The 9,737-nt window shown below is 42.5% G+C and overlaps 1 protein-coding gene across 3 annotated transcripts; it reads left to right on the top strand.

Annotated features, from left to right (window-relative positions):
• The first annotated feature begins 3,226 nt into the window (after positions 1-3,226).
• Tex30 (testis expressed 30) lies at positions 3,227-9,356 on the top strand. Of its 3 annotated transcripts, none has more exons than XM_027938878.3 (6): positions 3,227-3,326; positions 5,636-5,709; positions 6,174-6,404; positions 7,201-7,252; positions 8,104-8,309; positions 8,909-9,356. In XM_027938878.3, the coding sequence occupies exons 2-6, from the start codon at positions 5,695-5,697 to the stop codon at positions 9,080-9,082; spliced, it is 678 nt and encodes a 225-aa protein (XP_027794679.1). In that variant the 5' UTR covers positions 3,227-3,326; positions 5,636-5,694; the 3' UTR covers positions 9,083-9,356. The 3 variants fall into 3 exon arrangements, with proteins under 3 accessions (XP_027794679.1, XP_027794680.1, XP_027794681.1); XM_027938879.2 differs by having other exon boundaries at positions 5,622-5,709; XM_027938880.3 differs by lacking the exon at positions 5,636-5,709 and having other exon boundaries at positions 8,909-9,355.
• Positions 9,357-9,737: the final 381 nt, after the last annotated feature.

Below are 9,737 nucleotides of genomic sequence, written 5' to 3'. Positions count from 1 at the left end.
ATCTATGATCATTCCAAAATAAAAAATTTAAAAGATAGGTTTTTTTTAAAAAAATAATTGACAAAATACATGCTCATAATTTAAAGAACTAGCTCTTTTTGATTCCTATCCTTTCCTGAGCAGAACCACCATTATTAGTGTGTAGATTTCCAGGCATTTCTTGGATGTACAAACATGAAGGGGAGGTCTATCAGGGGCCCAGACCATAATGGTTCATCCTCTCCACCCATTCTGTGGGAAGAAGTGTTTCTGCTCCATCAAAAAGAAGGCTGCCTGCTGTGAATTACTGAAGCAAAGGCCATGGGTAACGTAAATTTCTAACATGAAGGAAACTGACACATCACAAACTTTGTCCCCATCCACAGAAGAGTAAATCCCATTTCCCTGTGCTCAACAACTGGGTAATTTCAAAAGAAGAATATTTCATTACTTGTGAAACATATATATTAGATTCCCATTCGTGCTGTGAAAAACCACCCCAAACTTAGTTGTCAAAAACAACACACATGTACTGTCGCAAGGGGGCAAAACTGCGACGTATGCAGTCCAGGGGGAGAAATAAAGAATGTCCACATGCTTCTGCCCTTTTCAATGTTTTATTCATTCAAATCACTCAGTACAATTTCACTCTATAGGTTCTTAATCAAGAAAACGACAGGGCTGGGGATATAACTCAGTTGGTAGAGTGCTTGCCTTGCATACACAAGGCCCTGGGTTCAATCCCTAGCATCACAAAAAAAAAAAAGAAAGAAAAGAAAATGACAATCCTTAATGCTAAGCACTGCAAGAGACATAATCAATTCATAGCAAACAATTCTAGATTAATTAATTCACAGCAAACAATTCTAGATTAATTCTAAGCACTGCAAACACACTTAATCACGACAGGCTAACGACAGACATTCCTTCTGTGTGTTAAGTTCAAAAGTCTCAAGCCTCAGGCTTTATGTCCAGCAGATGCACACTCACTCAGACCACGGTGATCAGGTCTGTAACCAAGGCAGGCTTTTCCTGGCGTGGAGTGGACCACCGGTCGAGGAGAGGGTCCTAGGGAGAAGTTATGGCTCCCACCAGTGTCCAGACAGGTGGTAGAGTTTGAGAGATGTGAGCTTCACACAGAGGATCAGGAAAACTATGACCAGTGATGGGATGGCAGGTCCTCATCAGCTCGAGTGTATCCTTGTTTCGGTGGCTGAATCCCTGTTCCTTTGCTCTATTATTTATACTAAACTTTGGGGCTTTTGACACCACCACCCCCCCTTTCAATCCTTATCAGCTACCACCAGATTTCTCCATCAGTTACCCTGGGGTCAGAAACATCTGGTCTGGTGGTCTCCACACTGATCTTCTTACCTCTCCCTCTTATCAGGTGAGGGCAGCCTGCCAGAGGCTTCACTCTGTTTATCAGGGTTGGGGGAAGTAACTTGTTTGAGGCCATCATGGAGGGCTCTGTGGGTGTGCCTGGTGAGACTGCAGGTTTCAAAATGAAATTTTTAAAATGTAGTTTCTTAGGCTCAGGCCTCAGGCCATCCTCACAGTACTTGTCAGGTGCTGTCAGCGATGGCTCCATCTGGAGTCTGGGAGGGGAAAAAACACCCTTTCCTTCCCTCCTTCCTTTTTTTTTGTTGTTGTTGTTTGTTTCCTTCTTCTAGAGCTTTATTCTTTACATTTCTTGGTTGGGGATTCCTTCCTCCATCTTCTGGGTCAGCAGCTTATCATCCTCAAATTTCTCTGTCTCTGTTGTCACATCATGTTCTGCTCTGAATGGTTTAACATTATTCCTTAGAGCCAAAAAGTGGAAGCAAGCCAGAAGTCCATCAACTGGTGGAAGGATACACCAAGTTGCATGCACAAATGCGTAGGATTCAGCAATAAAAAGAAATGAGTTATAAGAAGAAACAGTACCGAAGCAGGCCGCCACCTGGATGAATCTCAAAAACACCCCAAGTACAAGAAGCCAGGTGGGAGACCTCATGTTGTATGACACTATTTACATGGGGTGGCTCGTAAATCTATAGAGAGGAAAGGTCTGTTAGTTGTTGTCTGTGGCTCAGGTTAGGAACGGGGAGTAACAGGATTCATTTTGGGGGTAATAGAAATGTACTTAAATGGTGATTGTTACGAATGGTTACAAAATTACCAGAAATCATTGAATTGTACACTTAAAACTAGTGAACTATCAGGCATGTAAATTTTTTTTTTTTTAAAGCTAGAACATTAGCAGTCAATTAGTATTTGTTAAGACCGCAATTTAGGAAAACATTCATGATAAATGACTGTGAATAAGTATTTCCTGGAATTTATTTCCTTATATGTGCTATGACAGAAAAGAGGGCAGCCACCAACTGCACTGGGCTTGGAAATAACGCATTATCTTCAAGAAATATTTCATACAGGGGAGGCTGTGGTTAGAAACGCCGCACACAAAACCGGCTCTTTGTGGGGGAGCTCCCCAATGCGGGAGCCCCAGAGCATCAGTGCATGGAGCCCCGTGCATGCATGGAGCCCCGTGCATGCATGGAGCCCCGTGCATGCATGGAGCCCCGTGCATGCATGGAGCCCCGTGCATGCATGGAGCCCCGTGCATGCATGGAGCCCCGTGCATGCATGGAGCCCCGTGCATGCATGGAGCCCCGTGCATGCATGGAGCCCCGTGCATGCATGGAGCCCCGAGCAAGGCCTAGCTCATGAGTAGCAGGTGGGCACGGGCGCGGGGCCGGCCACGCCGCCTGGGCCTAGACGGAGGCCGCAAGGACTCGCGCAATGCTCGCGTATAGACGAGCCATGGAAGGGCGAGGGCACTAACAAGACCCCAGTCAGGCGACTGTCAAGAATCCGAAGATGGGGCGAGGCTCAGTGTGGCCCAAGTGCGAGAGGTGGCTGCACACTGCTGGTGCAAGTGTGAGAGGTGGTTGCACTCTGCACTTCTGTGTAACCGAGCCAACGTTACTGAGGACTTTACTGAGGACTGTGGAAAGAGACTGGTCAGGGTCGACCCCTGTTTTTCGCCCCAAACAGCTCACAACAGCACGGATGGCACGGGGACAGACTGAAGTTGAAGCATGGGGAGCCCGCCCTCGCGGCCGCGAGCTCGCCACAGTCGCCCCGCCCACAGCCTCGGCGGCGGGAAACCCGCAGGGCCGAACAGGCGGGAGAACGCCTGCTCCCGGCGTGCCCCGCGGGCGGGGGCGTGGCCTGCGCACGCGTGCGTCGTTGCGGACCGCGCTGACGGGGCGGCGAGGCGGTCGCTTCGAGCGTGCTAGCTTGTGCTCTGTTTGAAGAGAGAGAGGACGGTTGGGCGCCGGTGGCCGCGTTTGCCTTCCCGGGTGAGTGCGGCGGGGCCGGTGGGCGCCGCCACGCAGAGGGCGGCTTCCCGGGGCGTGTGGGCTGCCGGCCGCGGCGGCGGGCGGCGGGTGGAGCGCGGGAGGCGAGCTGCGGCCACTCGCCCGGAGCCGGGGCACCGCGCAGGGCCGCCCGGGGGCTCGGCGGACGGCGGCGGGTAAGTGGGGCTCCCGGGCGCCGCGGAGCCCGCACTCCTCGCGGCTCTCCAGGGACGTGCTCCGGTGTGGTTTTGGGGGTGTGGTGGCCGCGACCTCCGGCGACTCGAGCGCCGGCGTTTTTGTTCGCCCGTGACAGCCGACGCTGCGCGGGAGACGTAACCGTGCGCAAACGTCTTTTAACCGAAAGTCCGGTGCCTGTGGCGCCGGGAGCCCGCGGCGCCGGGTGCGGTAGCGCGTTCCGCCCGCGGCGGCTGTTGGGTGTTCACGGCGGCACCCGCCGCTCCAAACCCTGCCGCGCGCTGCCGTGGTCGCCTCTGCCCCCGGGGTGGGCTGGGCTTCAGCCTCCCGAGGCCGCCCGGAGCTGGAGATCGGGTCGCTGGGGGTCGGAAGCCGCCCGGGACGCGCAGCGGCGGCGAAGACGGGCCGAGGCCGGGAGAGGAGGGTCCTGAACCAGCACCAAACCGAGCGGGGAGGGTGCGGGTGACTGAGAACAGGCTCTGCTGAACTTGTCCTGAGACTTCACCAAAACCAAAATAAAAATAAAGTTGTGTTTTGTTTTTTTTTTCTGAGACATAGACCCGCAGCACTAGAGGGCTTGGGAAAGCTGCCCTCCGGGAATGTCTCTAGAAAGCCGGTTTCTTAGCAGACCGAGCACAGTTCTAACAGCCGTGGGGAGTGCCCTAAAACGGCTCCCTGCGAACCGCAGAGTTTCCCAATGCGCGGGAGCCGGCAGCACCTGCTACCTTTGGTACTGCCAGTGAAGGTGGTCATGCTGCGGTGAGAGGCTTAAACAGAAATTAGGTGTCCAGCTCTCCTTTCCCATTTTACACTCTTGAGTGACTGCGTTTCTTGCTGTTAGAAGACTGCATGGAAGCTTGTCTCTAGAACGTAGAGGCATTTTGAACCAGGGAACCCAAGGCAGAATTAATTGGAGGGGTGCAGTTCGGATAAAAGGATACTGAAGCCTGAATTCTTCCATCGCCTTTTCCCTTTGACCCCCAGAACTTTTGTGGCCAGACTAACAACTCTTAATGCTCAAATAAGAGAATTCTACACACAGAAGGGAAAGTGCACAAGTTGGTCACAGTGATTTCAGTGATTGCTTCTGGGAAGAGAAATAAACTTAGTGTCTGAGGGGAAGAGTGTGAGGAGACCTTACTATGTTTTTGTTATTTTTTTAAATCATGTTCATGTGTTGCCTATTTAAAAATGAAATATACTTTTTTTAAATGAACATATTTTTTGAAGCAGATAAAATTGGTTGCCTTAATAATGTGGACACAGTGGTAATGGAGATTCCGATGTTGATAATATCCTGCAAAATTAAAATTCTCTTGTAAAAGGAATGCTGCATAACAGTTCCTAAATTTCAATGGACTTAGATCATTTCATGGTCATGGTTCTTCAGTTCAGCTGTGATTTTGATCTTAGGTGGACTAGGCTGGACTTTGTGGGGTTCAAATCTACTCCATGTGTCTTCATTCTAGGACCAGGCTGGAAATGGAGAACTACTGGAGCATGTTTACTTGTGGCTCAGTGAAAATTCAGAAGGGTTTCTAGGAATTTGCCTTGTCTCCCAGTACAAGTAGCACATTGAAACACCTACCTTTATTCTATTAAATCAAGTCACATAGCCAAACTCAGAGTCAGTAGAGTGAAGATGTATTATTTGCCTACTGGGAGGCACATGCAAGGGTGTGGATACATGCTTCTTTTACAGGGAAAGGGAGATGAGAGTGATGATGAAGGAAATGAGTTAACAGATGCAAAGAAATTCAGTTGAGGATGGTTGAGAATAAAGTTGCTTACAAAAATGTGTATTAATGTATATTTTCTAAATTAAAATTGTCCAAGATATAGCATCTTACTTTAAAATGAGATATCTCAAGGCTTCCATGTCAAGGTATCATGTTTGGTTTATCTTATATCTGCCAGTCCTGCCACCCTGCTTTGTAATCAGTTCTTAGCATTGATAGAAACATTTGTTTGGTTAAATAATATACATATAAAGACACCAGTTTTTAAAGATATAGTTCTGAATGTGTTTATTTCAGCTACTGAATTTGTTCATTCTTAGTTCTTATGTCATATCCATGTCTGACAACTCACCTTTCACAACAGAATCTTCTTTTCAGGGAGATGTCCTTTGCTTCTCAGATGTAATGCACTTTAAGTTTATTATTCAACAGTGAAAATGAGTCATACAGAGGTAATAATATTTTCATATGTTATGTATCTTCAGGTTTCCTTTTTAAAAAAAAAAACTGTAATCATAATCAGAGTGCTTTTCTTATTTTCAACTTGCACTGTGAGAGGCAGTACAGTATTCGTAGTTAATAAGAGTAAGGACTGTGGAGCAGACTGCCTGAGTTTGAATCCTAGCTAGTGGTTTTAATACCTTGGGCAAATTACTTAATCTATTGTGCCCTGGTCTATAAAAATGGGAATAATAGTAGTACTCGCCTCGTAGAATTATAAGAAAGGTTTAAATGAGTTAATACATATAAAGCACTTATAGTACCTGACACACTTAAATATTAACTTTTATTAATAGCATTAGTTTTTATTTGGAGGCCATGATTTGAATCTTGAGTCTCTCCAAACATGTATAGTTTATTCACTTGTCTGAGTAGTCAAGGAAGTAATTTAATTCCTTATTCTCTTGAATTTCAGGTTAAGTTAAAAATACCTTTTGGAAATAAGTTGCTGGATGCTGTTTGTTTGGTACCTAGCAAGAGTTTAACATACGGAATAATTCTTACACATGGAGCATCAGGAGATATGAATCTTCCTCATTTGATGTCATTGGCATCCCATCTTGCATCTCATGGCTTTTTTTGCCTGAGATTTACCTGTAAAGGCCTTAATATTGTGCATAGAATTAAGGCATACAAAGCAGTTTTGGTAAGAAATTTCTTTATATTTACTTTTAATAAGATTCTGTTTAAAATTTTTAATAAATTTAAGACAGTTTTGTTAGCAGTCATTTGGTTTTATTAAAAAATCTTTTAATGAGTATCCTTAGAAACACAACAGTTAAGAAGGCCATTTAGTGGTCAGATTTGTTCCTTTTTTGCCATTAGTTTCCATGGAGATGAATGCACACATCAGAAATGTTCCCCCATGCTACTGCCCAGAAAACTATTTAGTATTTTCTCACTGAACTCATATAACTTTATTATAGTTGTGGCATTCTGGAGTGTTTCACCTACTGTGCAAATATGACAGTGTTTTCTATATATGTTTAAGAATATTGCATAAGATTTCTAGATAAAGCTCAAATCTGAAATTTCTTTTAATCTAAATTATTTCAAGCTTGCTAAGTTTTTTCAGAGATTTAAATTAGATATTAGTATTATCAAATTAGAAGCCCTTACTGGCCTTTTTAAATTAATTTATTCTTTAACAATAGCTCAGTGCTTGAATATTTTTATAAAGGGTAATATATAGGCATATCACATCTTTATATAAAGGTAAATTGATGTTTTCTTACATATTTGTGTTACCCAACGTGATTTGATAGTGACCAGAAAAGGAAAGAACTGATATCTCTTTCAAGAAGAATCTTTTTAAGATTTTTGTGATTGTCTTTGCATAGATTTTCATACATGTTAGTAATGATAAGAAATAATGTGTCTTGGCTTTCTGGTAGAACATTGAATAGGAGAAGAATTGATAATTTTTTGGTTGATTTGTCTAGAATTACCTAAAGACCTCAGGAGAATACAAACTTGCAGGTGTTTTCCTTGGAGGTAAGTTGCAATACTTGTGAATACTTGTTAGCTATCCATTTTAATATTAAAAATACTTGATTCCAGGAAGGTAATTTAATGCTTTTTGTTTGTTTTGGTAAGCGGCCTCCTTGGTGTATTTTTTGTATTTTAAGCAAATTTAAACCTTTTTTACAGTAATCTAAGGAACTCTCTTTTTTTTCCCCCTTTATTTTTGGTACCAGGGATTAGACCCAGGGGCAGTTAACCATTGAGCCACATCCTCAGCCTCTTCTTGTATTTTATTTAGGGATAGAGTCTCAGTGAGTTGCTTAGGGCCTTGCTAAGTTGCTGAAATTGCTTTGAACTTACAATCCTCCTGTCTTAGCCTCTTGAGCCACTGGGATTACAGGCATGTACCCACTGTTCCTGGCAGGAACTCTCCTTTTATTTATATCTTTGACTCTCTTGCAAATGTTTCCTTCACAGATTGTCCTCATATTTTGAAGTTTTCTTCAGAAAAATAATTGCTTTCGGGGGAAGGAGTACCAGGGATTGAATCCCGGGCTGCTTAACACTTCATCCCTAGCCTTTTATTTTTTGAGAAAGGGTCACATTTCTGAGGCTGGCTTTGAAATTGCAATCCTCCAGTCTGGGTCTTCCAGGTTGCTGGGTTTATAGGCATGCACCACCATGCCCATAAATAATTGCTTTATTTAAATGTGATTTTAGCTTTTCATAAGGCTATAGTTTTCCATTATGGGAATTGTAACTTGTTAGTTGCCACCTTTTAGAGCTAAGAAATGTTTTCAATGAACAAATACAAACAGTAAAATCCATTTGTGTAAATGTTTCTATTTCAAACTGAACTGAATTTTAATTGATTTTATTAGGTCGTTCAATGGGCTCAAGAGCAGCTGCTTCTGTAATGTGTCATATTGAGCCAGATGACGCTGATGGTTTTGTTCGAGGTCTCATTTGTATTTCTTATCCACTGCACCATCCAAAACAACAGCATAAACTCAGAGATGAAGATCTCTTTCGTATAAAAGATCCTGTACTGTTTGTGTCAGGCTCAGCAGATGAAATGTGTGAGAAGGTGAATTACAACTTGATGTTTGTTTAAATGAGAGTGAATGAGATATTACCTGCAAAATTCAGTCTCCTAAAAATATGCTAATTTGTCTAATGCTAGTTTTGTGCCTTTGTCACCCTGTTGCTCTAGAGAAAGTAAAAATAGCAGTATGCTGACAAAATCCATTTCTCTGGAAAGAAGGTTGGTAAATGGATTAGCCCTTATTTGGAAAGTGAAGGATTAATATCCAAATGCTCTGATTTGGAGATTATGAAGTTGTACTTTGATTTGTCATTTCATCATTCATGCAGATTGTTATAAAATTGACTTGAGAAAGGGTTGGCAGTGTTGGCATATTATGAAATATTAGCCCAATATTATGAAACATTTTTGTGTTTCCCAGAATATATAATTTCCTTGGGATTTTTTTTTTTTTTGGAAGGGGTTTAATTCACTAAACTCTTTTATTGTTGGTAATTGATCCATTCTGTGTTATCATTCATTTCCTTGTGCATTCCATAGAGTAGGTATTAAATGAATAGTTGGTGAGTGAATGCAGTATGGGGGGATCTTTTATTAAACAATACAGCATTAGTCTAGTATCCTCTTCTTTTTCCTCTTAGAACTTGTTGGAGAAAGTGGCACAGAAAATGCAAGCTCCCAATAAAATCCACTGGATTGAGAAGGCAAATCATTCCATGGCAGTGAAAGGACGGTCAACAAATGATGTTTTCAAAGAAATAAATACACAGATTTTGTTTTGGATCCAAGAAATCACTGAAATGGACAAGAAATAATTGTCATTAGTTAAAAGCCATGTTATTTTGAATACAAGTACAGTTAATTTGATAAAGAATAATATACCTCTCAGCATTATGAGATATATTTCAGACTAATGTTCTTTAATGTTGCCCTATTTTTGAAACACATTTTAATTGTGAAAATAATATTCTTTACAAAATGTCTTTTGAAAGCACTGTTATAGTTGTATGAAGATGATGTACAAATATTAAAGGTGGTCTAAATATAATTTATTTTCACTAGTATAGTTAAGCTTTGAAAAAATTAAACTTTTGAATTTTGTTACAACAGTGCTTTTGTCTTACTGATATGCAACTGAAAAAAAGTAATTTTGTAGAATAGTGTCATTCTTAATGAAGAGAAATTGGGGTGGGGGCTGTAGCTCACTTGCCTAGCATTTGTAAAGCCTTTAGTTCAATTCCTAGCACTACAAAAAAGAAAACTAGCTGGGAGCGATGGCACATGCCTGTAATCCCAGCAGCTTGGGAGCATAAGGAAGGAGGATTGCAAGCCTGAGCAACCTTAGTAAGACTCTGTCTTAAAAAATAAATTGGGCTGGGAATGTGGCTCAGTGGTTAAGCACCCCTAGGATCAATCCTTGGTACCAAGAAAAGGAAAGAAAACTAAATTAATTTACTATATTAAATCTAG

Source organism: Marmota flaviventris, chromosome 4 (assembly GCF_047511675.1).
Source record: "Marmota flaviventris isolate mMarFla1 chromosome 4, mMarFla1.hap1, whole genome shotgun sequence".
Lineage (NCBI taxonomy): Eukaryota > Metazoa > Chordata > Mammalia > Rodentia > Sciuridae > Marmota > Marmota flaviventris.
This window is presented reverse-complemented; position numbering and strand designations above follow the sequence as displayed.

Excerpts from the sequence above, each read along its gene's own strand:
- Tex30 (XM_027938878.3), top strand. Across the intron at positions 7,253-8,103 it reads TGCAGGTGTTTTCCTTGGAG|GTCGTTCAATGGGCTCAAGA; the intron begins GTAAGTTGCAAT and ends TGATTTTATTAG. Across the intron at positions 8,310-8,908 it reads CAGATGAAATGTGTGAGAAG|AACTTGTTGGAGAAAGTGGC; the intron begins GTGAATTACAAC and ends TTTTCCTCTTAG.